This window comes from Panulirus ornatus, chromosome 48 (assembly GCF_036320965.1).
Source record: "Panulirus ornatus isolate Po-2019 chromosome 48, ASM3632096v1, whole genome shotgun sequence".
Classification (NCBI taxonomy): domain Eukaryota; kingdom Metazoa; phylum Arthropoda; class Malacostraca; order Decapoda; family Palinuridae; genus Panulirus; species Panulirus ornatus.
The window spans coordinates 9,183,977-9,201,032 of record NC_092271.1 but is presented as its reverse complement, the minus strand read 5'-3'; the positions used below and the strand labels follow the sequence as shown (position 1 = coordinate 9,201,032).

Here is a 17,056-nt window from a genome sequence, read left to right as displayed (position 1 = left end):
CTGCCAGATCCACTCCCAGATATCTAAAACACTTCACTTCCTCCAGTTTTTCTCCATTCAAACTCACCTCCCAATTGAATTGACCCTCAACCCTACTGTACCTAATAACCTTGCTCTTATTCACATTTACTCTTAACTTTCTTCTTTCACACACTTTACCAAACTCAGTCACCAGCTTCTGCAGTTTCTCACATGAATCAGCCACCAGCGCTGTATCATCAGCGAACAACAACTGACTCACTTCCCAAGCTCTCTCATCCACAACAGACTTCATTCTTGCCCCTCTTTCCAAAACTCTTGCATTCACCTCCCTAACAACCCCATCCATAAACAAATTAAACAACCATGGAGACATCACACACCCCTGCCGCAAACCTACATTCACTGAGAACCAATCACTTTCCTCTCTTCCTACACGTATACATGCCTTACATCCTCGATAAAAACTTTTCACTGCTTCTAAGAACTTGCCACCCACACCATATATTCTTAATACCTTCCACAGAGCATCTCTATCAACTCTATCATATGCCTTCTCCAGATCCATAAATGCTACATACAAATCCATTTGCTTTTCTAAGTATTTCTCACATACATTCTTCAAAGCAAACACCTGATCCACACATCCTCTACCACTTCTGAAACCACACTGCTCTTCCCCAATCTGATGCTCTGTACATGCCTTCACCCTCTCAATCAATACCCTCCCATATAATTTACCAGGAATACTCAACAAACTTATACCTCTGTAATTTGAGCACTCACTCTTATCCCCTTTGCCTTTGTACAATGGCACTATGCAAGCATTCTGCCAATCCTCAGGCACCTCACCATGAATCATACATACATTAAATAACCTTACCAACCAGTCAACAATACAGTCACCGCCTTTTTTAATAAATTCCACTGCAATACCATCCAAACCTGCTGCCTTGCCGGCTTTCATCTTCCGCAAAGCTTTTACTACCTCTTCTCTGTTTACCAAATCATTTTTCCTAACCCTCTCACTTTGCACACCACCTCGACCAAAACACCCTATATCTGCCACTCTGTCATCAAACACATTCAACAAACCTTCAAAATACTCACTCCATCTCCTTCTCACATCACCACTACTTGTTATTTTGTTTTGTCGCTGTCTCCCGCATTAGTGAGGTAGCACAAGGAAACAGACAAAAGAATGGCCCAACCCACCCACATACACTTGTATATACATACGCGTCCACATACACAAATATACATACCTATACATCTCAACATATACATATATATACACACACCAACATATACATATATACACATGTACATGATTCATACTGTCTGCTTTTATTCATTCCCATCGCCACCTCGCCACATATTCAATAACAACCCCCTCCCCCCTCATGTGTGCGAGGTAGCCCTAGGAAAAGACAACAAAGGCCCCATTCGTTCACACTCAGTCTCTAGCTGTCATGTAATAATGCACTGAAACCACATCTCCCTTTCCACATCCAAGCCCCACAGAACTTTCCATTGTTTACCCCAGACGCTTCACATGCCCTGGTTCAATCCATTGACAGCACGTCGACCCTGGTATACCACATCGTTCCAATTCACTCTATTGCTTGCACCCCTTTCACCTCCCTGCATGTTCAGGCCCCGATCACTCAAAATCTTTTTCACTCCATCTTTTGTTTCATACTATTTGTCAATTCCTTTATTAGCAAGGTAGCATTAAGAACAGAGGAGTGGGCCTTTGAGGGAACATCCTCACCTGGCCCTGTTCTCTCTTCCTTCTTTTGGAAAATTAAAAAAGAACGAGAGGGGAGGATTTCCAGCCCCCTACTCCCTCCCTTTTAGTCGCCTTTTACGACACGCAGGGAATACGTGGGAAGTATTCGTTCTCCTCTATCACCAGGCTACCTCGCACACATGAGGGGGGAGCGGGGTTGTTATTCCATGTGTGGCAAGGTGGGGATGGGAATAAATAAAGGCAGACAGTATGAATTATGTACATGTGTACATATGTATATGTCTGTGTGTGTATATATATGTGTACATTGAGGTTACACCGTGAGTGAAAATTCACCTTCATCAAGTACAGTTTCAACAAAGAACTTTTCACTTCAAGTAGTGCCACCTTGATCCAAAGAAGATCAAGGTGGCACTACTTGAAGTGAAAAGTTCTTTGTTGAAACTGTACTTGATGAAGGTGAATTTTCACTCACGGTGTAACTTTAAGCAACAGAGTATTGTAACAGACACACATAATTACTGCAGAATAAGTTTCTGTGGAAGAGTCCTGGCATTACCAGGACCTCCATAAAGTCTTGTGCAGCACTATTTCCAGTAGCAGGGGAATGTTGACTTCCTTGGAGTGTGAAAATCTCTGACAGGACTACTCCCTTTGAAAAAGATTTGCCAAAGGTGATATTCCACTTGCAGTGTAACTAGACTCATCCTGCCCGAGAGTACACCACGAGTGAAAAGTCACATTTGGAGAGGCTGTATCATTATGAGTATGCTCTCTTTAAAGAATTTCTCAACCTGAAGAAGTCAACATTTTCCTGTTACTGGAAGTAGTACTGCTTTGAGCTCCAGGAGCATTTAGAAAGGTCCTGGGTAACACCAGGATTCTTTCATAAAATTTGGTCCTCTGGTAATTATAGATAGATAGGTTTGCTATTTTCTTATGAGTGAGGTACTGTCAGCAACAGGTGAATAGATGTCAGAGGAGAAAAATACTCTCTTGGCTCCTGTTTTTTCTTTTGGAAAGTAATACTGGAGGGAGAATTTCCAGCCATTCTCCCACTCTTTTCCTCTCCATGAGGAAACATTTTTATGGCATGTAGTCTTAGAATATCTCCTGTATGCATGTTATTGGACCTCATGGTAGAGAATGTATGGAGAGTTTGATAACAGCCTGTTCTGTTGTTCTCAGGGACCACCAGCCCTCCCAAGAGCCCACCATCCTCAAATACAACAAGCGGTCCTACCAAGAGTCCTTCGTCTCTTTCACTCACAAAATTCCACAGTAAGGTGTGTATATGTAAGCAGGATGGTGACAGGAGAAAATATAGGATAGAAAGGGGATCAGAATATCTTATATTTTAAGCATTTAGACTTTTTCTTTATCCACCATCTGTCAGTTTGCACACTAACTCCCCAAATATCCACCATCTGTCAGTTTGCACACTAACTCCCCAAATATCTTTTTCGAATCATGCTTATGTTTCTCTGATGATCACGATGACTTAGAGTGACAGTAGATATTTGCAACTTCTATCAGACTGACTGGATTTGCTAAACATACATAAACTATATGTATAGCACAATAATGATAAATTTTCATTGGGTTTGTCTATTTGAGAGATTGTTACTAAAGTTATTGTGTGTGCTGTAGAATTTATTTCTTACTTTTATTAATCTTGCAGGTAATGGACAAATTAAAAAATGTTCTCCATCTGAAGGACGACAGCAACCAGGGGGAGGAACAAGAAGACTCTAGAGGCCAGTCTTGAAGAGGTGATATTGGGTGGAGCAGGATAACCAAATTCTATGATAAATGGAGAGGGGAAAGCAAGATTCAGTAGACAAGTATTGTGAAGCCATCCAAGGATCTTCATGTGAAGGTGGAAGTACAGTAATGTAAAATGGATGGAACAGTAATTAAAAGTTTGATATTGTGATGGTGAACTTAGAAAAGTGAAAAAGAGGAAAAGATATAATGGATTTTATTTTGATTGAAGGGACAGGAAAATAATGGCACAGGTTTTGAGAGCACTTGGCCTTACAGAATACTGCATGATGCACATAAGTACTTAGTTTATAGATCTTTTTAATAACAATTTATAAGGGATAGAAATCTTGATGAAAAGTTTTAGAAAGAATAAAATTTATGCTTTAACAACAGATAATATATATATATGTATATATATATATATATATATATATATATATATATATATATATATATATATATATATATATATATACTTGCACTGTTGTTATTCAGAAAATTTATAAAACCAGCTGCCAAAAATCTGAAGAGGCTTATTTTTTTAATTGTGCAGGTGATATTCATGTTTGGTACATGTTAAACTAGGATGTTGAAACTTCCCACTATGCTCAATCAAATGTGCAGATGGTGTGAAATATGCCTTTTGGTCATTAGCATTTTACAATGTGTATTTGGAAAGCTTTTGTTTGTGTGCATGTGCACATCTTTTTATTCACAACCTTGATCAGAATATTTACTCCATTTTGATGTGTAAGACCAGCTGTCATAGTCCTACTGATGGAGGTCTATATTTACGAGCTCTCTTGATAAGTTTATATTCCTTAGCTCTCACTGATAGTTTAAAAAAATGAGAGTACAGTAATAGTGAAATGCTGTTATATTTAATATATATTTTTTATTAAGAGACTTTTGCTGTTCTAGTATTATGATAGCATCTTATTGTTGATAATGTCCAATGTCTGTGTCCATACTGTTTTTTTTTTTTTTTTCAGTATTTTGGTGAGAGGCTGCCTGTGTATGTATGAGATGTTTCTGGCGTATATACATCTTTTTGATGAGGATTACTGTTGATAACTAGTTGTATTAATCAGAAAATTGAGATAAAACTTAAGTTTTTTATATAGTTATACTGTAAACTGTTATTTGAGAATTTCACAGGAAAAGCTGACAGTCATGAAGCTGATATGCTTCTACACCATGCTGGTAGCGCTTGTAGAAGCTACAGGATTATGCACATTTTTTCTATGCAACACTGATTTGAGATTAGTTTTGCAATCTAAAACTAATCAAAAGAATATTATGTGAGAATTGCACACACTACAGTTGATACCAAGGTTCATCCCAGGATAGCATCATTTCATGATAAGGCGCATTGGGTGATATGATTTTATGGAATTAATGTGCATACTTAATATATGATTTTCATGTACAATATTGTTCTGTAAGTTCTTAATTATTGTAGTAGTTAAATTCTTGGAAGCTCAATTAATGGTCAAAATGAATGATGCATAAAAGCATACTTTGTGTTCGTTCACTGACTTTAATAGCTTTCCTGATAACTGAAATGACATTTTTAAAGTTAAACAACAGATAAGCCATGCCAATCACAAATCATTTCTTGTTAAGTATGATCAAGTGAACCAAGTAAAAGTAGTTTATATTTAAGCTAAAAGTTAAACAACAGATAAGCCATGCCAATCACAAATCACTTCTTGTCAAGTATGATCAAGTGAACCAGGTAATAATAGTGTATATTTAAGCTAAAAGTTAAGTTACACTATTGATTATTGCATGTCTTAATTTGATGAAAATTCTTAGTAGCTTTAAAGTTGAGAATATGTTAATTATTTATCACAAACAGCTTTATAGTGATAAGAAAGAAAGCTGCATGATCATAGAACAGGTTAACTCTTTAAACTCATCAATATTGAAATTCAAATTTGTTTTCATAAAAATCAGATACAAATCTGAATGTCAGAACTAGAAGCTCTGATGACCTATTGCTAGAAATCCAAATTAATTTGCATAATCTATTCCAAGGACTTTTTTGGGTGAATGCTTGCTTCAGATCTGTTATGATATATATATATATATATATATATATATATATATATATATATATATATATATATATATATATATATATATATATATATATGTATATTTAGGTGTTACCAGACTCCAACTGCTCAAGGTCACACCATGAGGCACTGGGAGGGCTGTATCATTGGGAGTACAGTCCGTCAGAGAACTTTTCATTCCAAAGGAGTCTGCATTTCCCTGCTACTGGAAGTAGTGCAGCCTTGAACTGCATGAGTCTTCAGAAAGAGGTTCTGGGGAACAGAAGGATTTTTTCATAGAAATAGGTCCTAGGGTAATGATATTTATAATTATTATACCTGAGGCCCAATATTATATATATATATATATATATATATATATATATATATATATATATATATATATATATATATATATATATATATATATATAATTTTCCAAAAGAAGGAACAGAAAGGGGGGTCAGGTGAGGATATTCCCTTAAAGGTCCCAGTCCTCTGTTCTTAATGCTACCTCGCTAATGCGGGAAATGGCGAATAGTTTGAAAGGAAAAAAAGAAAAATATACATAAATTTTTTTTTTTCATTTTTTCTCCAAAGGAAGGAACAGAGAAGGGGGCTGGGTGAGGATATTCCCTCAGAGACCCAGTCCTCTGTTCTTAACGCTACCTCGCTGAGGCGGGAAATGGCAAATAGTATGAAAGAAAGAAATATATATCACACTCTCCTAAACTCCAAAATCAACTGTTATTTCTCACTTGAATCTGTGACCAGCCTTGCATCATCAGTAAGTAGTAATTACCTCCATTTCTAAGCCCCCAACCCTGCCAGCAAAGATATTAGGTTTAGCCGTGCAAAGAGACTGGTTAGTAGGGGTGTGAGTTTGAATGCAGTGAACTTCAAGGTAGTGAAGTGTGTAGATATCTAGGAGTGGGCATGGCAGCAAATAGAACCATGGGAGCTGAAGTGAGCCTTAGGGTGGGTGAGAGGGTGTAGGTCATGGGTGCATCAAGGAAAATTATGAAAGAGGTCACTATCTGTGAGGGCAAAGATGAGCATTTTTTATGGTATAGTTGTCCCAGTGGCATTGTATGGATTTGAGGCATGGGTTCTAGATAAAGTATGGAAGAGAAAGAACATGCTGGAGATTAAGTGTGTGAGGGCAATGTTTAGCATAAGTAGGGTTGATTAAGAAATGATGGAGAAAGGGTGGTTTGAGGGTATTGGTATAGGAAGAGTATGGTTAAGAGGGTTGATGAGGGTATTGTGAAGTGGTTTGGACATTGGGGATAGGGGATTAATACTTCCCACGTATTCCCTGCGTGTCGTAGAAGGCGACTAAAAGGGGAGGGAGTGGGGGGCTGGAAATCCCCCCCCTCTCGTTTTTTTTTAATTTTCCAAAAGAAGGAACAGAGGGGGCCAGGTGAGGATATTCCAAAAAAGGCCCAGTCCTCTGTTCTTAACGCTACCTCGCTGACGCAGGAAATGGCGAATAGTTTAAAAGAAAAGATATATATATATATATATATATATATATATATATATATATATATATATGTGTGTGTGTGTGTGTGTGTGTGTGGAAGTCGAGAACATTATCTCGGAAAGCAAAAATGGGTATGTTTGAAGGAATAGTGGTTCCAACAATGTCGTATGGTTGCGAGGTGTGGGCTATGGATAGAGTTGTGCGCAGGAGGGTGGATGTGCTGGAAATGAGATGTTTGAGGACAATGTGTGGTGTGAGGTGGTTTGATCGAGTAAGTAATGTAAGGGTAAGAGAGATGTGTGAAAATAAAAAGAGCGTGGTTGAGAGAGCAGAAGAGGGTGTTTTGAAATGGTCAATCTTTCCTCACTCATTCTCTCCATGTGACCAAACCATTTCAAAACACCCTCTTCTGCTCTCTCCACCACACTCTTTTTATTTCCACACATCTCTCTTACCCTTACATTACTTATTCGATCAAACCACCTCACACCACATATTGTCCTCAAACATCTCATTTCCAGCACATCCACCCTCCTGCGAACAACTCTATCCATAGCCCACACCTCACAACCATACAACATTGTTGGAACCACTATTCCTTCAAACATACCCATTTTTGCTTTCCGAGATAATGTTCTCGACTTCCAAACATTCTTCAACGCTCCCAGGATTTTTGCCCCCTCCCCCACCCTATGATTCACTTCCGCTTCCATGGTTCCATGCGCTACCAGATCCACTCCCAGATATCTAAAACACTTTGCTTCCTCTAATTTTTCTCCATTCAAACTTACCCCCCAATTAACTTGACCCTCACCCCTACTGTTCCTAATAACCTTGCTCTTATTCACATTTACTTTTAACTTTCTTCTTTCACACACTTTACCAAAATCAGTCACCAGCTTCTGCAGTTTCTCACATGAATCAGCCACCAGCTCTGTATCATCAGCGAACAACAACTGACTCACTTCCCAAGCTCTCTCATCCACAACAGACTGCATACTTGCCCCTCTTTCCAAAACTCTTGCATTCACCTCCCTAACAACCCCATCCATAAACAAATCAAACAACCATGGAGACATCACACACCAATGCTGCAAACCTACATTCACTGAGAACCAGTCACTTTCCTCTCTTCCTACACGTACACATGCCTTACATCCTCGATAAAAATTTTTCACTGCTTCTAAAAACTTGCCTCCCACAACATATATTCTTAGTACCTTCCACAGAGCATCTCTATCAACTCTATCATATGCCTTCTCCAGATCCATAAATGCTACATACAAATCCATTTGCTTTTCTAAGTATTTCTCACATACATTTTTCAAAGCAAACACCTTATACCTATGGCGAATAGTTTGAAAGAAAGAAAAGATATATATATATATCTATCTATATATATATATATATATATATATATATTTTTTTTTTTTTTTTTTTTTTTATACTTTGTCGCTGTCTCCCGCGTTTGCGAGGTAGCGCAAGGAAACAGACGAAAGAAATGGCCCGACCCCCCCCATACACATGTACATACACACGTCCACACACGCAAATATACATACCTACACAGCTTTCCATGGTTTACCCCAGACGCTTCACATGCCCTGATTCAATCCACTGACAGCACGTCAACCCCGGTATACCACATCGATCCAATTCACTCTATTCCTTGCCCTCCTTTCACCCTCCTGCATGTTCAGGCCATGATCACACAAAATCTTTTTCACTCCATCTTTCCACCTCCAGTTTGGTCTCGCACTTCTCCTCGTTCCCTCCACCTCCGACACATATATCCTCTTGGTCAATCTTTCCTCACTCATTCTCTCCATGTGCCCAAACCATTTCAAAACACCCTCTTCTGCTCTCTCAACCACGCTCTTTTTATTTCCACACATCTCTCTTACCCTTACGTTACTTACTTGATCAAACCATATATATATATATATATATATATATACTTGAAGAGCATTTGAGTGCATTGCTGTTAGAACTTATGGTAGGCTGTTCGTATGATCCACAAGTAGAAGTTTTACTCAATGCTGGTACCTAAAGGCTGTGTTAAGAGAGGCTGAACAATGCATCCAGAAGGCAGTCCAACATATTCTCTGATTTGGACTGTTCAGCAAATTTCATAGTTAGTTTGATAATAAGAGGCATTTATGACCACATTCTCATTGTGTTGCACATTTGCTAGTTGATTTGCTGACAGTGGATGTTCAAGCTGTCGACACTTTTTTGATTAGATTGGAAGTAAAGTCTTGTTCCTTGTGCAATGTAAATGCCTTATCTGTGTAAAAGAATTTAATGATTACCTGTGAAAATCAGCAAAATTCCTTTAACTGGTATTCATTCTAATGGTCGAAATTGGATACCTTAAGTATGTAAAGATTATGGTGCTAAACAAAATTTTAATTGGATGCATATATGAATTATACTTCCTATAGGCGGTTAATGACCTTTGTTTTCAATGCAGCACATAATGAAATAACCTATCAATCTTTTCTCTTATAGAGTTAGCAATTTTCATTACTGATATTTTTTTAGAAAAATTTTATTTATTTGATTTTTGGAGGCAGTATGATTAAAAGTACATAGTTTAATGATCTTTGTGCAACTCATAGTTATGTGTTCAATCAGTGCCAGAATTTGGTAGAATGACAGATTATTTTTTTAAGTAAAACCAAGTTCAAGGCAAGACTTGAAAAGGTTTCAACAGAACCAAATGCTGTTAGGAATCGCAACCCATTTTTTTATAACTTTTTTGTACTTTTTGAAGGTGGAAAATAGAATTGGGCTTTCGTATCCAAACATTTTGCAGATGTATTGGTCATATTTGTATATATTGTCAAGAATGTCTCTAGTTACTAATGGTTCATCAATAAAGAGTGACTTTGTAAAAGATATATTTATTCCAAAATGAATGCTGGGATAGATGTAATAAAGTATGGAATATATCTGCTTATTTTATTTCAAGCTGTCTCTAGTAAAATCTTTCTATGTATCATGCCAGTATTAGTGAATTTAGAAAGACTAAGAAGCCAAAATCTAATACATGATCTGTATGTATTTTTACTAAACCAAAGATTACACAATTTGCCTCTAGGGTTACACTCTCTACCTAATCATGTCTTCCCAAAGCTACACGTGTGGCATATTTTAAGAAACGGGATTTTAACTTACTTAAATTCGTAAATACTTTCCCTTTTCTCTCATTTTCACTTTTATTACCCTCTTTACATTTCAGTTAAGGCCTGGCCTTAATGTGGACTTTTGTCCATAACTTGGCCTCCAGTTTAAAAAAAAAAAAAAGAATGGTTCCTCCGAGGTGATTAAGCCTCGTTGCTGCTTAGAAATATGTAGTCCCCTTTATAACACACACACACCACTCCTACAACTCAAATACAACAGAGCCATACCCCTAAAACAAACCTGTGATATGCTACACACATGACATCTATACCCCAACCCACTACACACGATATCCATATTACGACCCACCCTACACTAATATTTCTGATACACACCACACCTGTACCTTTGACAAACACCACTGGCACCCTGGACACATAAACATCCTTGACACCAAACCCATACCTTGATAAACTTTAATCCCACATCCCTGACACTCCATTACCTCATCTCTGACAAACTCCACTGCCAAACAATAAACATACTTCCCTGACATACCACACCCTCATCCTTGAAACACATTATCCACAGCCCCAACTCAAACAAAATCCATACCGCTGACAAATCAGACCCATACCCCAGAAAATGAAAAAAAAAAAGAGTCCATACTCTGACACATGAGCAATAATTTTTCAAGCCTACTACACGTAAAGAACTTTAGTTGTTTTATCATCATGAAAAGTTTATTTATTTTAGTATATAAAATTACCTTGAAACCTGCAGAAGCTTTACAGTGACCTTGAAAAAAAAGTTCTCAATATTACAGATGGACTTTGTATCATGTCTCAACATCTCCCAAGGCCAAGGAACTTCTTGATAAATACAAGGCCAGAGTAAGTAAACTACTTCAGAAATGTGAAGCTATAAAACAAATGAAATATGTTTCTCGCACTAGATGTATTCTTCCTTCGCATATTATAGAGAATGCATCAAAAAATGGTGAGGCTTTTGAGTTTTTAACACAAATGAAATAGTCTGGGGTTCAAAATAAAGAAGGGAGATATTTCTTGTAATGAAAGACACTGCAAGCTATTTTTCCCTTATCTGATCCACATTCTCTGGATAATGAAGATGTTTGTAATACAAACACAGTAACAAGTGAAGTTTCCAGAGCAGTTCCCAAATTTAATAGGCACTGCAATGATCTACGTTTAAGGCTGTGAATGCTATTTATTGATTAAGTCATCTTTGTGATAACTAGAATTCATATTACGCATACCCCTGACACACCACATCCATATCCCTAACACACCATTCCCACAACCCTGACACACATCACCTAAACCCTTGACACATCACATCCACACCCCTGACACAAACCTCACCCATAACCCTGACACATCTTACCCATACCCCTGACACATCACTTACACCCCTGACACACATCAGTCACACCCCTGACACACCACATCCACACCCCCTGACACGCATCACTCACCCCTGACACACCACATCCACACCCCTGACACGCATCACTCACACCTCTGACACACCACTTCCACACCCCTGACACGCATCACTCACACCCCTGACACACCACATCCACACCCCTGACATGCATCACTCACACCCCTGACACCACTTCCACACCCCTGACACGCATCACTCACACCTCTGACACGCATCACTCACACCCCTGACACACCACTTCCACACACCTGACATGCATCACTCACACCCTTGACACACCACATCCACACCCCTAACACACCACATCCACACCCCTGACATGCATCACTCACACCCCTGACACACCACATCCACAACCCTGACACGCATCACTCACCCCCTGACACACCACATCCACACTCCTGACACGCATCACCTACACCCTGACACACCACTTCCTTACCCCTGACACACCACATCCACACCCCTGACACGCATCACTCACCCCGACACACCACATCTACACCCCTGACACGCATCACTCACACCCCTGACACACTACTTCCACACCCCTGACACGCATCACTCATACCCCTGACACACCACATCCACACCCCTGACACGTATCACTCACACCCCCGACACACCACTTCCACACTCCTGACACGCATCACTCACACCCCTGACACACCACATCCACACCCCTGACATGCATCACTCACACCCCTGACACCACTTCCACACCCCTGACACGCATCACTCACACCTCTGACACGCATCACTCACACCCCTGACACACCACTTCCACACACCTGACATGCATCACTCACACCCTTGACACACCACATCCACACCCCTAACACACCACATCCACACCCCTGACATGCATCACTCACACCCCTGACACACCACATCCACAACCCTGACACGCATCACTCACCCCCTGACACACCACATCCACACTCCTGACACGCATCACCTACACCCTGACACACCACTTCCTTACCCCTGACACACCACATCCACACCCCTGACACGCATCACTCACCCCGACACACCACATCTACACCCCTGACACGCATCACTCACACCCCTGACACACTACTTCCACACCCCTGACACGCATCACTCATACCCCTGACACACCACATCCACACCCCTGACACGTATCACTCACACCCCCGACACACCACTTCCACACTCCTGACACGCATCACTCACACCCCTGACACACCACATCCACACCCCTGACACGCATCACTCAACCCTGACACACCACATCACATCCACACCCCTGACACGCATCACTCACCCCTGACACACCACATCCACACCCCTGACACGCATCACTCACACCACTGACACACCAAATCCACACCCCTTACACCGCATCACTCACACCTTATCCACACTCCTGACACGCATCACTCACACCCCTGACACACCACTTCCACACCCCTGACACGCATCACTCACACCCCTGACACACCACACCCACACCTCTGACACGCATCACTCACACCCCTGACACACCACTTCCACACCCCTGACACGCATCATTCACACTCCTGACACACCACATCCACACCCCTGACACGCATCACTCACACCCCGGACACACCACATCCACACCCCTGACACGCATCACTCACACCTCTGAATACCACTTCTACACCCCTGACACGCATCACTCACACCCCTGACACACCACATCCACACCCCTGACCCCTGACACACCACATCCACACCCCTGACACGCATCACTGACACTCCTGACACCACCACATCTACACCCCCTGACACGCATCACTCACACTCCTGACACACCACATCCACACCCCTGACATGCATCACTCACACCCCTGACACCACTTCCACACCCCTGACACGCATCACTCACACCTCTGACACGCATCACTCACACCCCTGACACACCACTTCCACACACCTGACATGCATCACTCACACCCTTGACACACCACATCCACACCCCTAACACACCACTTCCACACACCTGACATGCATCACTCACACCCTTGACACACCACATCCACACCCCTAACACACCACATCCACACCCCTGACATGCATCACTCACACCCCTGACACACCACATCCACACCCCTGACACGCATCACTCACACCTCTGACACACCACATCCACACCCCTGACACGCATCACTCACACCCCTGACACACCACATCCACACCCCTGACAAGCATCACTCACACCCCTGACACACCACACCCACACCCCTGACACGCATCACTCACACCCCTGACACACCACATCCACACCCCTGACACGCATCACTCACACCCCTGACACACCACCCCTGACACAACACACCCATATCTCATCATGTTCTCCTTCATTTCGTCTCATTTGCACCTGGTGAGGGAGTTAGTCATATGGCTCACCTGCCTGAGAATTACTATAGGACACTCACCTCCAAACCTGACCAAGGTCATCCCTGAGGCGGCCCCCAGGGACGAGACCACGCTGGGGGTGTAGATAGCAGCGGGTGGGGCAAGGGTGATAGCCTTGGTGGGGAGGGTGGTGGGGCATCTGTCACTAGGCGGTGGCGGCCGGTGATGCCATGGGAACTACTCATGTGGTTTATTCGTCCCGGGAGGCGTGGCACGGGTCGTCAGGGGCGTGGGAGAGGTGTGGCATGGTTGGCGCAGAGAGCGGAGAAGGCACGGCTGGAGAGGACCCTGTTGGCTCCTGCCTTCGGGTGGAGGAGTTTTTTAAAGATTCTTTGTGACTTTGTTGTTGTTGGCAGGCAGTTACTGGCTCACCTCTCGGAGGGTGGGACTATATGACCTGCACCCAAGATGTGTGGTAATAAAAAAAAGTGTGGTTGAGAGAGCAGAATAGGGTGTATTACATTGGTTTGACTACCTTAAACTCTTCGTCATCTAATACTTCCCTTCCCGCCTTTCTCCCTCATACTTCCCCCTCCTTCTTTGCCTTATACATCCTTCTCCCTGCTCCCTTATACTTCCCCTCCTTCCTTGTCTCATACTTCCCTCTCCCTCCTTCTTTGACCCATTCCTCCCTATCCCTCTTCCCTCATACTTCCCCCTCCTTCCTTGGTTCATACTTCCCTCTCCCTCCTCCCTTATACTTCCCCCTCCTTCTTTCCCTCATACTTCCCCCTCCTTCTTTACCTCACACTTCCCTCTCCCTCCCCCCTCACACTTCCCTCTCATTTCTTGCCTCATACTTCCCCCTCCTTCCTTGTCTAATACTTCACCTCTTCCCTTGCCTCATACTTTCTCCTCCTTCTTGCTTCATACTTCCCCTTCTTCCTCTCTCATATTTCCCCCTCCTTCCTTGCCTCATACTTCCCTCTCCCTCCTCCCTCATACTTCTTCCTTCCTTGTCTCATACTTCTCCCTCCTTCCTCCCTCATACTTCCCCCTCCTTCCTTACCTCATACTTTCCTCTCTCTCCTTCGTCAAACTTCCCTCTCCTTCCTTGCCTCATACTTCCCTCTCCTTCCTTGCTCATACTTTTACTCCTTCCTTGCCTCATACTTTTCCCTCCTTCCTTGCCTCATACTTTCCCCTCCTTCCTCCCTTATATTTCTCCCTCCTTCCTTGCCTCATACTTCCCTCTCCCTCATCCCTAATACTTGCCCCTCCTTCCTTGCCTCATACATTACCCTCCCTCCTTGCCTTATACTTCTCCCTCCTTCCTTACCTCATACCTCCTCTCTCTCCTTCCTCATACTTCCCCATTTCCTTGCCCCATACTTTCTCCTCCCTCTTACTTTCCCTCCTTCCTTGCCTCATACTTCCCCCTCTCTCCTCCCTCATACTTCCCCTTCCTTCCTTAACTCATACTTCCCTTTCCTTCCTTGCCTCATACTTCCCCCTCCTTCCTTGTCTCATACTTCCCCTTCCCTGCCTTATACTTCCCCTCCTTCCTACCTCATACTTCCCCTTCTTCCTCCCTCATACTTCCCCTTCCTTGCCTTATACTTCCCTCTCCTTCCTTACCTCATACTTCCCCCTCCTTTGCCTCGTAACTTCCCCATCCTTTCTTCCCCTTCTCTATCTACCTTACACTTGCACATTCCTCCCTCATACTTCCCCTTCTCTCACATTTACTCCCTCCTTCCCTCACACTTCCCCTTCCATCTCTTCCTCCCACACACTTTCCTCTCCCTCCCTTCCTCCCCCACAGTGTCATTTCCTTTCTTACACTTCCCCCTCTCTCTCCTCCCCAAAGGTTATTCAATGACCACCAGAGTTTGGCCAAAGGCTTGTAGAAGCTAGTCGATGGCAGGCAAAAGGTTGGTTTATGTCCATTTTTTGTTTTTGTTTGTCTGTTTTACCGAGTCTTACCTCGATAAAGAAAGAAAAGATCAGAAACTGATCACACAAGCATATATATATATATATATATATATATATATATATATATATATATATATATATATATATATTTTTTTTTTTTTTTTTTTTTTTCGCCATTTCCCGCGTTAGCGAGGTAGCGTTAAGAACAGAGGACTGGGCCTTTTTTGGAATATCCTCACCTGGCCCCCTCTGTTCCTTCTTTTGGAAAATTAAAAAAAAAACGAGAGGGGAGGATTTCCAGCCCCCCGCTCCCTCCCCTTTTAGTCGCCTTCTACGACACGCAGGGAATACGTGGGAAGTATTCTTAATCCCCTATCCCCAGAGATAATATATATATATATATATATATATATATATATATATATATATATATATATATATATATATATATATATATATATATATTTTATACTTTGTCGCTGTCTCCCGCGTTTGCGAGGTAGCGCAAGGAAACAGACGAAAGAAATGGCCCAACCCCCCCCATACACATGTATATACATACGTCCACACACGCAAATATACATACCTACACAGCTTTCCATGGTTTACCCCAGACGCTTCACATGCCTTGATTCAATCCACTGACAGCACGTCAACCCCGGTATACCATATCGCTCCAATTCACTCTATTCCTTGCCCTCCTTTCACCCTCCTGCATGTTCAGGCCCCGATCACACAAAATCTTTTTCACTCCATCTTTCCACCTCCAATTTGGTCTCCCTCTTCTCCTTGCTCCCTCCACCTCCGACACATATATCCTCTTGGTCAATCTTTCCTCACTCATCCTCTCCATGTGCCCAAACCACTTCAAAACACCCTCTTCTGCTCTCTCAACCACGCTCTTTTTATTTCCACACATCTCTCTTACCCTTACGTTACTCACTCGATCAAACCACCTCACACCACACATTGTCCTCAAACATCTCATTTCCAGCACATCCATCCTCCTGCGCACAACTCTATCCATAGCCCACGCCTCGCAACCATACAACATTGTTGGAACCACTATTCCTTCAAACATACCCATTTTTGCTTTCCGAGATAATGTTCTCGACTTCCACACAT

At 42.1% G+C, this 17,056-nt stretch overlaps 1 protein-coding gene and 1 long non-coding RNA gene across 2 annotated transcripts in view; one reads left to right on the top strand and one right to left on the bottom strand.

Annotated features, from left to right (window-relative positions):
* The window catches only part of LOC139764067 (uncharacterized), a 47,106-nt gene extending 37,107 nt beyond the window's left edge, over positions 1-9,999 (top strand). Inside the window, exons 3-4 of the mRNA XM_071690522.1 lie at positions 2,921-3,018; positions 3,414-9,999. Coding sequence (XP_071546623.1) covers positions 2,921-3,018; positions 3,414-3,500 — 185 coding nt within the window. The 3' untranslated portion in view covers positions 3,501-9,999. The remainder of the gene's footprint in view (positions 1-2,920; positions 3,019-3,413) is intronic.
* On the bottom strand, positions 5,578-14,765 carry LOC139764068 (uncharacterized). The gene is made up of 2 exons (XR_011716312.1): positions 14,074-14,765; positions 5,578-5,832 (listed from the first exon to the last, which is right to left on the bottom strand). It is a non-coding gene; the product is annotated as an uncharacterized lncRNA (long non-coding RNA).
* Positions 14,766-17,056: the final 2,291 nt, after the last annotated feature.